At 43.5% G+C, this 14,164-nt stretch overlaps 2 protein-coding genes and 1 non-coding gene across 4 annotated transcripts; 2 read left to right on the top strand and 1 right to left on the bottom strand.

The window, feature by feature from the left end:
- Positions 1-234: 234 nt before the first annotated feature.
- Positions 235-2,702, bottom strand: MRPL18 (mitochondrial ribosomal protein L18). Its single transcript, XM_008490184.2, has 4 exons — positions 2,540-2,702; positions 1,753-1,933; positions 691-925; positions 235-429 (listed from the first exon to the last, which is right to left on the bottom strand). Exons 1-4 carry the CDS (start codon positions 2,601-2,603, stop codon positions 358-360), a joined length of 552 nt encoding a protein of 183 aa, XP_008488406.1. The 5' UTR covers positions 2,604-2,702; the 3' UTR covers positions 235-357.
- A 1,999-nt stretch (positions 2,703-4,701) lies between these two features.
- On the top strand, positions 4,702-14,067 carry TCP1 (t-complex 1). 2 transcript variants are annotated; one of them, XM_030446728.1, is made up of 12 exons: positions 4,711-4,873; positions 6,211-6,296; positions 7,044-7,172; positions 7,725-7,822; positions 8,163-8,273; positions 8,794-8,975; positions 10,771-10,897; positions 11,203-11,378; positions 11,712-11,835; positions 12,878-13,070; positions 13,366-13,529; positions 13,766-14,067. In XM_030446728.1, the coding sequence occupies exons 1-12, from the start codon at positions 4,801-4,803 to the stop codon at positions 13,977-13,979; spliced, it is 1,677 nt and encodes a 558-aa protein (XP_030302588.1). In that variant the 5' UTR covers positions 4,711-4,800; the 3' UTR covers positions 13,980-14,067. The 2 variants fall into 2 exon arrangements, with proteins under 2 accessions (XP_030302589.1, XP_030302588.1); XM_030446729.1 differs by lacking the exon at positions 7,044-7,172 and having other exon boundaries at positions 4,702-4,873.
- LOC115598169 lies at positions 5,635-5,773 on the top strand. Its single transcript, XR_003987444.1, has one exon. It is a non-coding gene; the product is annotated as a small nucleolar RNA SNORA29 (small nucleolar RNA).
- Positions 14,068-14,164: the final 97 nt, after the last annotated feature.

Raw genomic sequence — 14,164 nt, 5'->3', positions numbered from 1 at the left:
TGCAAAATTAGACTGGCCATATACATGGATCAGACATTTCAAAGAGTTCAGTCTAGGAAAAACCAAACAATAAATAAATTTTAAAAACACCCAAAAATATACTTGAAAATTACTGAATTCCAAAGTGAATTCTCAAGTTCTGTTAAGCCTGCTAGGTTTAACTACAACATTGAATATACTAGCTTTAAAAGAAAGATGTTGAAGGTTTAGAATCAAGAATGTGACACACTTCAATGCATTGAGAAACATTTTATTCTAAGTTCCAAGTTTCTCCAGTGCTGGGCCTTCACTGTCCTTCTATACGCACCTAAAGCAGCGATCACTATTCCTTTGAATCTTTTCCTCGGGGTCTCCAATTTACTGATAGATTCTTCGGGGTTCACGCAGAACAACACCACCCTCCTCCATAGCTTTTTCAAACTCCTTAATCTTGTTGAAAAGACAGACAGACAGCAGTAAGTACAAAGAAAAGTCATCAGACATATCAGTGGGGATGTGTTACTGAAGGGACAGAGGTTAGCAGCCTCACTGAAGCATAATGCCAGGAACTGCAGCCTGTCAAAGTTACTCCTTTGAGAATTACAAGAAGGGATTGTCCATCCATGTAAAAAACTAATTGTGAGGAGGACTAAAATAAATGCTTAAAAAGAAAAAACAAGGCCAAGTAAGTTTCAGGAAATGGATACTTGCCGAATCACAACGACGTTCCCAGGGGATAACAGCTTTAAAGTTCACAAAGTTGATTCCTGCTTCTAAACAGCGCTGTGCCATTACACGACCAAGGTTTTTGCATGCTGTTACTCCCTTGGGACTGTACAGGTATTTCTTTATGGCCCATTCTCGGGTAGAGGCAGATACCACAACATCCCCATTACAGCGCTCAACAAAGGCTTCTACATAATGCTGTGTCCGCTCAAGACGTAACCTGAGAGAAGGCAATGGAAACATGGGATTATGATGTCTTTTCCAGATGTAAAGAGAGAACACATCCCAATGCTTAACTGTGTGACTCGCTTAAAGTAAAACTGAATGAACTGAAACTATCACTACAATGATTCCTTAATATCGCTTCTATTTTGTTGTCTAGGTTTTTACTTACTTCATTAGAACACAAAATAGGGCTAATTGTACCAATTCAACAGAGTGAAATTCCAAAAGCAGATTTTCACCAGTTATGCAGGTGACAGCCCTAAGCTTCCTCACACCAGTCTTCACTCCAAGCCAAGCACTTGTCAGGCAGCTCTCCATAAGCCATAACATACAACCATACAGCAATAGGAGCAAGTATTTCTTATTACACTGAGACAATACCACGTTTCCAGGTATGACCAAACTGGGTGTGGTTGTTTCCTCACAAACAAAATAATAATTTTGATTCCCAATCTTAAAATAAACTCATTTTCCAGAGAACAAGCAATTGGCATTTTCTAAAATCAGTCAATCAAACAAACAAAACCAAATACAAACAAACAAAACCCCACCCCAGACTCCAGTGCACAGGACTACTAAAATCCTAAATTAAACAGCAGTTACTTAAGCAATATTACTGCTACCTGAGCAAGAAATGGAAAGATCTTAAAGACATATGCTTTCACATGGTGCTGGCTCACTGTTCTCTGACTGCAGAAGATACCCTTTTAATTAAGAACAACTAAGGGGGGCTACTGATTCAACAGCCCCAAATGCTCATTTTGTAGGAACTACACCTGTTGAGATTTTTTAGCTGTTTCTCCTGGCAACTTTCTGACTCACCTATGCCAGAATTCACGCTTTGGCCATGTTGTCTTCCAGCCACGCTCCTTCCTAGCAAGGGCCAACTGCTCCAAGTTCCGAGGATTCCTGTTTGTAAAGTCTGGGGCAACGATCTCATTTTCACTTGTGTCCACTTCAGTCTCAGTTTTGGGACTGCTTGTAGTTGATGCAAAAGAAGGACCTTGAGGGAAAGCAGGAAATAAAACCCCAGAGTCTTTAAAAAATTTAATGCAGACAACAGAATAAATACAATGCAAAAAAGATTATGGCCCATTTATGAGATGGGCCGTAAGCTAAAAATGCAAAGTTTAAGGGCTAACTGTGGTTAAAGAACCATGCATGAAATACATGTTCAGGCATGATTAGAAGATCCTTGGGATAAAGGCTTCATGAAATAGTGAACTACACACAGATCCCATGAGCATCCTATCAAATAACAAGTTAAACATCCCCGATCCTAATCGTCATACTCATCGTCAGCAATCAATTCTAGCAAAGACGAAATTGGAATTAGGCTCTCAAACTCACTCTGCTACTCAATTTTTCGGCCCAGAGAGGCAGCGACAACCCCCCACCAGGGTGAAAGTCAGGGCCTATCCTTGAGGGACGCTCGCACCGCCAGACGCACCAGCAGCGCCCTCACCCCGCAGCAGCCGGAGCGGCCGCCACAAGCGGGAGGGAGCTCAGGCCGGAGCCTCTGCACGGCGGAGCAGCCCTGCCAAGGCACCCAGCTGCCGGATCTCCCGGGAAAAGCCGGCACGGCGAGCCGCGCAGAGGCTAAGCTTACCCGCTCCACCTGCCTGGAACCTGCCGGCCGCCAGCAGCAGGCAGCGGCGGCTGTTCAGCGCCATGGGGAGCCAGTGCCCGACACGGACTCGGGCAGCAGTCACCTACTCCCAGCTCAGGGACAACTGGGCGCCGCCATCTTGGGGAAGCCGGCACTGCCCCCGGAAGCCAATCTGAGAGACTGCCCAGGCTGGTGTCACACGGAAGCACTGAGTGCATTTGTGCCTTTCCGCCCTTCCTCCCTTCTTTTCTTCTTTCATTTCTCCATTCCTCCCTCACTCCCTTCCTCCCTCTCTTTCTCCCTCCCCATGTCGCCTCCCGTTCCGCTGGGTAAATACCGTCCCCCACCCCTGCACAGGCGGCCTGAGAAGGCGCAGGGAAGTGTCAGTAAACTTCTCTAACTCAAACAACAGTGCGGTTTATCCCCGGGCAAAAAGGCGTGAGATGACACTGATCAGCAGAGACCGGGGTTACGTTTCCTGCAACAGGGTCTGAAGAAGAAGGACCTGAGCCCGGGAAGCGGAGAGTTCGGCTCCAGCCCTCTCCCAGCGCTCACCAGAGCCACAGGAGTGAGACCAGAGCCACTGCAAAACCCATCTACTGTTCCTCAACGCAAAACCAGTTCTTTAGTGCTGCAAACTGCGGATCTACTAATTGGCCTTTGACACCGTCTCCCATAGCATTCTCCTGACAAAGCTGTCAGCCCAGGGCTCAGACAGGAGCACTCTGTGCTGGGTTAGGAACTGCTGGAGGGACACCAGAGAGTGGTGCTGATCCAGTTGGTGGCTGCTCACCAGTGGTGTCCCCCAGGGATCAGTGCTGGGCCTGGTTCTGCTTAATGTCTGTATTGATGAGGGGATTGAGTCCTACATTAGCAAATCCAAAGATGACACCAGGTTGGGGGGGGGGAGTGTGGATCAGCTGGAAGGCAGGAGGGCTCTGCAGAGGGACCTGGACAGACTGGAGAGAGGGGCTGATTCCAATGGGATGAGGTTCAACACAGCCAAGTGCCGGGTCCTGCACTTTGGCCACAACAACCCCATGGGGAGCTCCAGGCTGGGCACAGAGTGGCTGAGAGCAGCCAGGCAGAAAGGGACCTGGGAGTCTGGATTGACAGGAAGCTGAACATGAGCCAGCAGTGTGCCCAGGTAGCCAAGAAAGCCAATGGCATCCTGGCCTGGATCAGGAACAGTGTGGCCAGCAGGTCCAGGGAAGGAATTCTGCCCCTGTACTCAGTGCTGATGAGGCCACACCTTGAGTCCTGTGTCCAGTTCTGGGCCCCCCAGTTCAGGAAGGAGATTGAGGTGCTGGAGCAGGTCCAGAGAAGAGCAAGGAGGCTGTGAAGGGATCCAGCACAAGTCCTGTGAGGAAAGGCTGAGGGAGCTGGGGGTGTTCAGTCTGGAGGAGGCCCAGGGGAGACCTCATCACTCTCACAACTCCCTGGAAGGAGGGTGTAGCCAGGGGGGGGTCGGTCTCATCTCGCAGGCAGCTACCAGTAAGACAAGAGGGCATGGACTTAAGCTCTGCCAGGGGAGGTTTAGGTTGGGTATTACGAAGAAATTCTTTATGGAGAGTGTAATCAGGCATTGGAATGGGCTGCCTGGGCTAGTAGTGGATTCTCCATCCCTGGAAGTTTTTTGGAGACTGATGTGGCACTCAGTGCCATGGTCTGATAACCACGGCAGTAGCAAATCAAAGGTTGGACTTGATGATCTCAGAGGTCCTTTCCAACTGGCTGGTTGTATGATTCTTACTGAATCAGGCAAAAGCATCTGCGGGAGACCAGCGATGCTGCTTACCCCCATCACCCAGCTGCAGGGATGCCCTGTACTCTTACAACGCCCACACCGTTGGCGGGGAGCCGAAGCTTTGAGCCCTCACGGGGTGTGTGTGGAGGGGTTACCAGCACCAGCAGCGGAGCCCACTCCGTAACTCGGGTACGTGGAAAGCGGCGCACCGCAGCGCCTTCGCGCACGTCCCCTCTTCCTTCTAGAACCTGCTGGAAACCGCTCTGCCCCTCCCGCCGCCTGGCGCCTTTGTTCAACCCCAGGCACCAATCGCGGCTTCAGACTGGGAGGCACCGCGCCGCCAGATTGGGCAGCCGGGCTTTGGTCCCTCCCCTCCGGCCCGCGGGGCTGTCCCCGCTCTTTCCATCCCTGCCGGGGCAGAGGGGGGGTGTTTTTACCCAGCATTCCTTGCGACCCCTTGGCTGTTCCGTGGCTCCGCGCTCTCCCTTCTCCCTCGGGCGCTGCGGTGGGGAAGATGGCGGCGATGGAGGGGCCCCTGGCTGTCTTCGGCGACCGGACCAGCGGAGATACGATCCGCACGCAAAACGGTAACGGCGACGCGCTGCCGGAGGGGGGATTTATGAGCGAGGGGGAAAGGAGGGAGGGGCCAGGAGGAGGTAATATGGCGCGGCTGCCATGTGCTGTCTCGGTTCTGCCCCCCTCCCCCCGTGGAAGGCCCTCGCCTTGGCTCCAGGTTCTCTCGGTCCCGGGTCGTTGCCTCCGGGAGGATGGGTGGGTGTCACTAGTCCTTGTCCATAGACCACGAGGAAAGGAAAATTCGGCACTGGGAGCGGTGGCGAAGAGATGCCGTGTCTTTCTTTCTTGGGGAATGGGGGAGCTGGTAACGGGAGTTGTGCTTAACCCCACCTCGAGTTCGTAGGGCATTAGCCCGCCAACCCTGCAGTCCCTGGGGAGGGAAGGGGCGGCTGGGGAAGCTCACCTGCTTTCCAGTACGTGGAAATAACCTGCTTCGGAAAGTGGGGACTGTCCTCCACATGAGCGCCTTTAGCTGTAGCTGCCAAAAACACTCCACGTTTCTTCGGGTTTTATCTCGTTTGGGGAAAAGGCTGCAAATTCCGTGGTTGTTTTCAGTTCCTGAGTAGGTAAAAGACAAAGGAAGAAGTTGAAAACGTGCCTTCTTGATGATTGTGCAGTTCTGGTGATATTTTAAGCAAAACAGTTAGACTGAGTCTTAATCACTGAGATACAGTAATGGCGACTTTGATGGTACAACGATTATGGCTTTCAGAAAAGTGCCATTGCTTCAAAACAAACAACAAAAAAGTAGCTATATACGTTGTATGTCACTTTTCCCATTATACTACCACTTTTTCAATTTCCAGATAAAGTGGCTATGCTTGTGGGATAGAGAAAAGCTTGCCACAAGGTCTGAAGGAAAAAGGTTGATTGTATCTTTTTCCTATATGAAGTTGGCAGAACATCTTTTAACAAGGCTCTGTGTTACAAGTTTCATGTTATTGCAGTAGTCAGTAAAAGATCGTTTTTTACTTCTTGATGTAGTTACTGAACAAATGTTTTGTTTCAGTCACAGATGTAGGGGGAAGGCAAAAAGATGTGTTTTACTGAGCTACTACCACTGCTCTTCTGACCATGGTAGTGTCCTTGCAAGCCAGCAGAAAATGATGCTTTTTCTGATCATTTAGTTTTACCAGATAATCTGAACAAGCTTGGAACTAAAGTTTGGCACAGATTTTATTTTTTAGTAGCAGCATGCTATTGGTAGCTTAGCTAGGCTGACACCTAATCCTAAATCAGGTCATTTTATCTCAGATTTCTGAATTGTGGGTTCTTGGTGTGTTTTGTTTTGGATGTGTGTCATCCTTAAGTTGGAAAGTAATTTTTTTGTTTGTTTTCCTATGTTCAGTCACTGCTGCATCTGCTATTGCCAACATTGTGAAGAGTTCTCTTGGGCCAGTTGGTCTGGATAAGATGTTGGTGGATGATATTGGGGTAAGTAAGCTTTCTTGAAGAAACATCAGGAGGACCTGTTCTGTTTAAAAGTGCTTCCACTTAGTGTGCTTCATAAGTCTAATGTGCAGATACCTGGTGTTTTTCTGAGGTTCTGAGAAGTGGCAGGAGGAGAACTGTCGTAAAGTTTAGGAGCAGTTAGTAAATGCAACATCATTTGAGTGTAATCTAGTTCTGTAGTTTTTATGGCACCGTTTTCTCTTTTTTTATATCTAAGTTCTTGTGGCCACTTGGAAATGTTGTCCAAATTCAGAGGAATGAGAATCACCATGTGGTGGTGTTGATTTGTATATCCTAGTCTATATTAGGAGAAGTAATAAAAGCTAATTCAGCTAATCCCATAACAATTTAAAAGCAATATTTCTTATTTAATTTTTTTAATATATCAAGCAAATGAGGAAAATTTGTTATTTTACATGCCACTAATAAAATACTGTATACTATAGTCACTGTACTACTGCTTATCCAGGATGTGCAAAACATTTTGAGTTTCTGTAACATAAAAACTTCTCTGATAAAAATTAAGTGTAGATTTTGCACTGGTAACATAACACTGTTAGAATGGGACTCAGCAAAAAGAAGCAGTAACCATTTGGTATGAGTAGTTATTTTATAGACATTTGTTAAGAATAGATAAAATTTCTTTTGCATAAACACTATGAAAAACAACGGTAAAAACATAATAGAAATAAACTTCTGTTAACATTTGATCCTATTTCTGAAAATTAGGACGTAACCATTACTAATGATGGTGCAACCATTCTGAAACTGCTAGAAGTAGAACACCCTGCTGCAAAAGTTCTTTGTGAGCTGGCAGACTTGCAAGACAAAGAAGTTGGTGATGGGACAACCTCAGTGGTACGTAGAAAGTTTACAAGCAGATACAGCAAAAACCAACGCAGCTTTTGGTTCATGTGTTATGAATCTTGATGCAATGTGTATCAGGTAAATAGAATGAAAAACCTCACAATTGAATGAATATAAACAGGTTTTTTTCAGATTACAGAATAAAGATGTTAGACTTGTGGGTTTTTTAGAGATTCTAGTTTCCATATGCAGCTGTCTCTGGAATGGAATCTGCTTACTGCTGTTTCACTATGTGTTATTTTCTTTCTTGAAGGTTAAGGATAGAGTCTGAATTAAGGTTTTTAATTTTTAACAATGATGAGAAGTTAAAGTGTTAAGACAAATCAGAATGCTGAGTGCTGAAATCTTGCCTGAGAGCTTGGAGGCAGGTGCAGAATTGGGTTGCTTTTTACCTGATGTCAGAAACGATTTATGATTTGGGTTGCAAGTACTTATGTCCACTGAATATACACGAGCCAACTGTTCATGGTTTTACTTTCCACTTAGGGGCTACAGGTTGTGCTTGTATGTTGTACAGGTATTTAATGTTTCTATTTCAAACAGGTAATTATTGCAGCAGAACTTCTAAAAAATGCAGATGAGTTAGTGAAGCAGAAAATTCATCCTACCTCCATTATTGGTGGATACCGACTTGCATGCAAGTAAGAAACTAATACAGTTGAAGTTCATTGCATTTTTAAGGTACAATAACTGCATGGGGTTTGTTTATTTCTTTGTGGATGCATTAATACAGACTTCTTGGTGAAAAGTGTATACAGTATTTTTGTATGGGTGTGTTTTAGGCGTGTTGGTTTGGGGTTTTTTGTTTATTTTAATTGGAAATTTTGTAGTCCCATATAAAAATGTCATCTTACCATTGTAGAAGATAAGTGGATTTCATCCCAGTGTTCTTTGAGATAACACTTAGGACTACTGAAAAGTTCTAAGATTTTTGTGTTTTGGGGAGTGGGATTCTTTACCAGAATTTTCTTTATTTTACAGGGAAGCAGTTCGCTACATCAATGAAAATCTTATTATTAACACAGATGAATTGGGCAGGGAGTGTCTAATTAATGCTGCTAAAACATCAATGTCCTCTAAAATTATAGGAATGTATCCTTTAACTTGGTCAGTTTTTTACTGTAAGAGTGTAGATTTGACCATGTATTGTGTCCTTATCATATGTTAGGGGTACCAGGTAGGGAACTGGGTGAATGGAAGAGTGTATTACAGAAGTCACAAGGTTAGACTAGAAGAAAGAAGGTTGCACTGAACTTCATAGCCATAGAAAAGCTTGCATTTTTAGCCTGGTTGCAACCAAGGGAATGCAGGCCAACCATGGGATAAGTATTTTTGTTAAGAAACAAAAGGTGCATAAAATGAAGGCACCACACTGGGCTGTCCTGATGAGTTTCTTTCCTGTGATTCAGCTTTAAGAATTATGCAATCCTAAAGAAAAGAGTAAAAAACCTAGCACTTCCATCCCTTTCTGGAGTTTGATTTTTTTGAAGGGGGGGTGTTTAAGGTTTTTTAAAGCCATTTTTGACAGTTAATTTGGGCACTGTCAGTTTTGGCTTTCTTCCTAAGTACAATACGAGTTTCTTTTTCAGTTTTAACCTTAACAGAATTTAAGTGATGGTGATTTCTTTGCTAACATGGTGGTGGATGCTGCTCTGGCAGTTAAGTACACAGACCAGAAGGGTCAGGCTCGGTACCCAATCAACTCAGTTAATGTTCTGAAGGCACACGGCCGCAGCCAAAAAGAGAGCATACTTGTGAATGGTTATGCTCTGAACTGTGTGGTGGGCTCACAAGGTAAGAACACACTATGGTTTGTCTTTGTATGAACTCAGTCCTCTTAGTCTTTCTGCATGGATCTTCTTACTGACTGTGTTAGTTTCAAGTCATATGGGTTTTCAGTTCCGCAGCAAATAAACAAGAAAACAAACCTTAGTACTTCAGCAGCGTTACATAGGCTAGTGTCTGCTAGCTACTATTGAACCAGACATTTGGTGAATTAGTAGAGTTTCCCCACTGGTGAATTGCTGGAGTTTCCCCATCTCGCCATCAGCATGGTAACATTGTGATCTTCTGGAATATAAAAACCTCTTTTGTGAGGAGCCAGCATCAAATCTGTAGGACACTTACATTTTGCAGAGCTGTGTTGTGATTAGGTAACCTAATGAGGAGAGGCTGAGGGAGTTGGAAATTTTTAGTCTGGAGAAGAAGAGGCCAAAAGGAGAGAGATCTTGCTGCTCTCTATGACTACTGAAAGGAGGTTGTAGGGAGTTGGGTCCTGGCCTCTCCTCTCAAAAAAGGACTAGAGGAAGTGGTCTGAAGTTGCACCAGGGGAGGTTTAGAGAGAGTAGTTAGACATTAGAATGGGCTGCCTGGAGGAGGGGTTTGTGTGGAATCGCCATCCCTGGAAATACTTCGGAACCATGCAAAAGAGGCATTACAGGACATGTTTTAGTGGACAGGGTGATACAGATATTGATAAATGTATTTTATTTATTTGGGGGGGAGCAGTGTTGACAGTTGGACATGGTGATCTTGAAAGGTCTTTTCCAACTGTGACAGTTCTGTAATTCTGTGAACCTGAAGGGTGTGAGACTGATGCGTTAGCTTGTGTCACGGTTTAACACTGGCCCGGCAATTAAACCGAATAACAGACGCTCTCTATTAATCTCTCTCTCTCCTTGATAGAGAAAGGAGAGAGAATAAGGGAGAGAGACTTATGGGTTGGAAACTAAACTACACAACTTTAATGAAACAGTAGTGATAAATAGGTAAAATTACTAAATATATACAAATATACAGGAAAATGGATACCACATTCCTCCCTCCTTTCCCCCAATAACTCTCACGTCACCACCGAGGCTGTAGGGCAGCCCTGGGAAAGTCCAGGCTGGACTCCTGGAGTCGGCAGCAGTCGGGAACCGGAGGCAGGAACACACAGATATGGGCTGGCACGGATCAGGACCACAGGCAGACGAATGGACAGGATCCTTCCAGGATGCCGGGTGAAGGAAGGGAAGCAGGAAAAGATCTGGCTCGGCCCTCGTGATGCCTCAAATTTATACTGAGTGTGACGTATATGGGATGGAATACTCTGTTTGGTCAATTCTGGCATCTATCTTGTCTGTTCCTCCCCAAAGGAGGGCTCAGGTGGGGCCTCTGTGTCCTCCTGGACGGTAAAATGTTTCCTCAGAGCTGAGTGTCCTTGGCTCTGCATACCAGTCTCTAGCAGTAACTATAAACATCAAGTGTTATCAGTCCTAGAAGCACATACACTGCATGAGAAACTTGCTGTTAATTTCAGCAAATGCAACTACTTACAAGGGACTTAGCTAAAAGCAAAAGTACAGAAACAGAAAACCACCTTTATCCTGGCCCAAACCAGGACAGCTTGTCATTGTTACTAATGTTTTGGGGAAGAGGTTTTCTTTTCAATTTTTAAAAGTCTTTGTTAGCATTTTTCTGCAGGAAGGAAAACTGGAGGCAGAGAAAATCAAACTGAATAGAAATCTGAAAGTAGCATTAATGATAACATCTCCATGTTCTGTTAACACAATTTTACAAAGTCCTTTTTCTTGTTCTCTCTCAACAGGAATGACCAAGAGAATAGTTAATGCAAAGATTGCATGCCTTGACTTCAGCCTGCAGAAAGCAAAAATGAAGCTTGGTGTTCAGGTTGTTATCTCAGACCCTGAGAAGCTGGACCAGATAAGGCAGAGGTGTGTAGCAGCTTGAGTAACTGAAACAGTGATGGGCTTTCACAGGCTTGTTTTGAACTTGGCAGTTGAGGTGTCCCAGTGTAATTTTGGTTGAGTGCAAGAAGTAAAAAAAAAGTCTTAATGCTCCCCAACAATACCAAATATTAATGGTAGAAGTCTTCTTCTGGAGGTAGAACTGGCACTCAGTGAGTTTTTGAGAAATCCAAGCAGTGGTTTCATTCTTGGAGTGCTCTGCATTAAGATTTCAGGAAATGAGTTGACAGAATGTGATTGCAGACTTCTAAACTCATTTTTTGAATTTGTAGAGAATCAGATATTACCAAAGAACGGATCCAGAAGATTTTGGCTACTGGAGCCAATGTCATTCTCACCACTGGTGGTATTGATGATATGTGTCTGAAATACTTTGTTGATGCTGGTGCCATGGCAGTACGAAGAGTGGTAAAAAGGGACCTCAAGCGGATTGCTAAGGCATCTGGAGGTATGTAGATATAAAAATGCCTAAAATATCTAAAACTTGTGCAAGCTAGCTGTGGGAAAGTAAATAGTGTAGAATTTGAGCAAAAAGAACAGTATCAATTATAAATGTGGAATCTCAATATTCCACATTTATAATTGATACTGTTCTTTTGTACATTGTTACCTGTAATTGTTACCTGAGAATTAGAAGTCCAGTTGAATTTAAGAAAAATCTGTTTAAGCTGCTTTTATTGCTGTTTTCAGTTTCTGGTTTTCTTTCTGTATGCCTGTTCTGGGAAGTTGGCAAAGGATGTGCAGCAATCAAATGCTAATTTCACTTTTTTGTTTGTTAAAGCAACCATATGTTCAACCCTTGCAAACCTTGAAGGTGAGGAGAGTTTTGAGGCATTAATGCTGGGACAAGCAGAAGAGGTGATTCAAGAGAGAATCTGTGATGATGAGCTGATTTTAATCAAGAAGTAAGGCTCCTCTTGAAAATACTCTCTTTTATCTACGCTTTCTATTAAGTTAGAGATTAAATCCCATGTATTTACTTCCATGTTATCTCAATAGTAGAAGTAGTTAGATATGTCGGAAAGTGTATACAAATCCACTGCAAACTAGAGGTGAAACTATGAGTATAGAATCTCTTCTGCCTGGGCTATACACCCGTTTCATCAAACATAATGTGTCAATCAAATTGCTAGATAGACTACTTAAAATTTTGTTCATGTACAGTTTTTCTAAAATTTACCATAAAATTCATTAAATTGCTCGAGACATTCTTAGAACATCTGTATCAAGTTCTTCTACCTGTCTTTTAGCAGAACAGTCACACTGGCTTCTCCCTACAGACAATAAAGGGAAATAGGTGCCACCACAGTAACTCCCATCTGAATAAGGAGATGCAAGCTAGATGTTACTGTTCATAGTGGAAGACAGGGTGTACTTTGCTGGTTTCATTCAGTCAGTCATCTGCTTGTTAGTATAAAATGGGGCATGTTTTAAAGGTTGGTCTGGGTTTTTTTAAGATTTGGTTTTTAATGGTTAAGAAGAGCATCAGTTCTTAACTGTCAACACACATGGTGGACAGTTTACCATATGCCACTGCTGTCTGGCATCTGAAGACTTTATCATCAAATTGTTACTGAAATACTTGGATACAAGTATCCAAGTTCAACAAGTACTTGGATACTAAGTTTTCCACACCGTCAGTATCCCTTGTCTGTTGATTTCCTGTAGGCTTATTTGATGAGAAGGTATGTTGTCTGACATGCTCTTGCCAGGTAGCTTTCCCTAAAAGACTGAAATGAAACCTAGGTTCTTGTATGTAAGAACTTAAAGTACTGACTCAGTAAGTTACAATATACATATCCTGAAAGGGTGCATAGCAGCAATGTTCAGATTTTAAGGTTGAAAAAATGTGGTTCAACTGAACTTAGCTTTACAATAAAAAATTCAGAAAGAAGAGTTTAATCTTATTTTCTGTTAAGGGCTGACTTCTGACTTTTTTCCCCCTAGTACAAAGGCTCGTACTTCAGCATCAATCATCCTGCGAGGAGCCAATGACTTCATGTGTGATGAAATGGAGCGGTCTATCCATGATGCTCTCTGTGTTGTTAAAAGGGTGTTGGAATCCAAGTCTGTTGTCCCAGGTGGTGGTGCTGTAGAGGCAGCACTTTCAATATACCTTGAAAATTATGCCACCAGCATGGTAAGTCTTGTGTGAAGAAGTAACAGTGTGTATGTGTTAGACTCCAACAATGTGGATTTTCTTCTAGAAGTCAGTTCTGTGGTTCATGAAAACCTAATCATCTTACAGAATGCAAGATGCTTCTTTAAAATGGAGGATATGAGTTACTCTTACCCTGATAATTAAACTGTGTTTTATTGGCCTAAAGATAGGTTTTGCATATCAAACCCCTTATCTGCTATGGACACTCTTGATCATGGGTGTTTTTTTCCCCTCTTTTGCAGTAATTGGTTTTAAAACTTTCTCCTCTTTCTAGGGATCACGTGAACAACTTGCAATAGCAGAATTTGCAAGATCCCTCTTAATAATTCCAAATACACTGGCAGTAAACGCTGCTCAAGATGCGACAGATCTTGTTGCAAAGCTGAGAGCATTCCACAACGAGGCTCAAGTTAACCCAGATCGCAAAAATCTGAAATGGTAAGGAACTATCTGCAGAAAGGCAAATAAAAGTGAAGTGGGGTTGGTGATTTGGGTGGAAAATCGTTCTCCTTTTACTGAACCACAATCTACATGTAAAGGCTTAAGGTTATCACTGAACTTTTCTCCCTCTGTTCAGTCAGCTTATGTCACTGGGATCCAGTAATAAGTTAACAGCATACTGCCAATTATATTTTTCATTCTTCTGCCTCTCTGACAGTATTTCTTCTTTGCAGGATTGGTCTTGACTTGATCAATGGAAAACCTCGTGATAACAAGCAAGCTGGTGTCTTTGAGCCAACCATGGTCAAAACTAAGAGCCTAAAGTTTGCAACAGAAGCTGCAATTACTATTCTTCGAATTGATGATCTTATTAAACTGCACCCTGAAACTAAAGATGAGAGAGGGTGCTATGAGGATGCAGTTCACTCTGGAGCACTTGAAGACTAACTTAGGTTTTATTTATGTTTCTCTGACTTACACTTCCCATTCTTGTAACCAAAATGTTAATAAAGAAAGTCACTGAATGCTGCTGCTATTTTCTTGTGAACAAATTGATTTTTGAAAGTTTGAAATTGTGTTGAGAACTTAAGCTCTATTGTGTGTTAACAACTCCAGTGCCAGCAGTAGCCACT

The sequence above is a fragment of the Calypte anna genome, chromosome 3 (assembly GCF_003957555.1).
Source record: "Calypte anna isolate BGI_N300 chromosome 3, bCalAnn1_v1.p, whole genome shotgun sequence".
Taxonomy (NCBI): domain Eukaryota; kingdom Metazoa; phylum Chordata; class Aves; order Apodiformes; family Trochilidae; genus Calypte; species Calypte anna.
This window is presented reverse-complemented; position numbering and strand designations above follow the sequence as displayed.

Excerpts from the sequence above, each read along its gene's own strand:
- TCP1 (XM_030446728.1), top strand. The coding sequence starts at position 4,801 with ATGGCGGCGATGGAGGGGCCCCTGGCTGTCTTCGGCGACCGGACCAGC. Across the intron at positions 7,173-7,724 it reads GTGATGGGACAACCTCAGTG|GTAATTATTGCAGCAGAACT; the intron begins GTACGTAGAAAG and ends TATTTCAAACAG. Across the intron at positions 13,530-13,765 it reads GATCGCAAAAATCTGAAATG|GATTGGTCTTGACTTGATCA; the intron begins GTAAGGAACTAT and ends TCTTCTTTGCAG.
- MRPL18 (XM_008490184.2), bottom strand. The coding sequence starts at position 2,603 with ATGGCGCTGAACAGCCGCCGCTGCCTGCTGCTGGCGGCCGGCAGGTTC. Across the intron at positions 1,934-2,539 it reads GTTCCAGGCAGGTGGAGCGG|GTCCTTCTTTTGCATCAACT; the intron begins GTAAGCTTAGCC and ends CTTTCCCTCAAG. Across the intron at positions 926-1,752 it reads AAGCGTGAATTCTGGCATAG|GTTACGTCTTGAGCGGACAC; the intron begins GTGAGTCAGAAA and ends GCCTTCTCTCAG.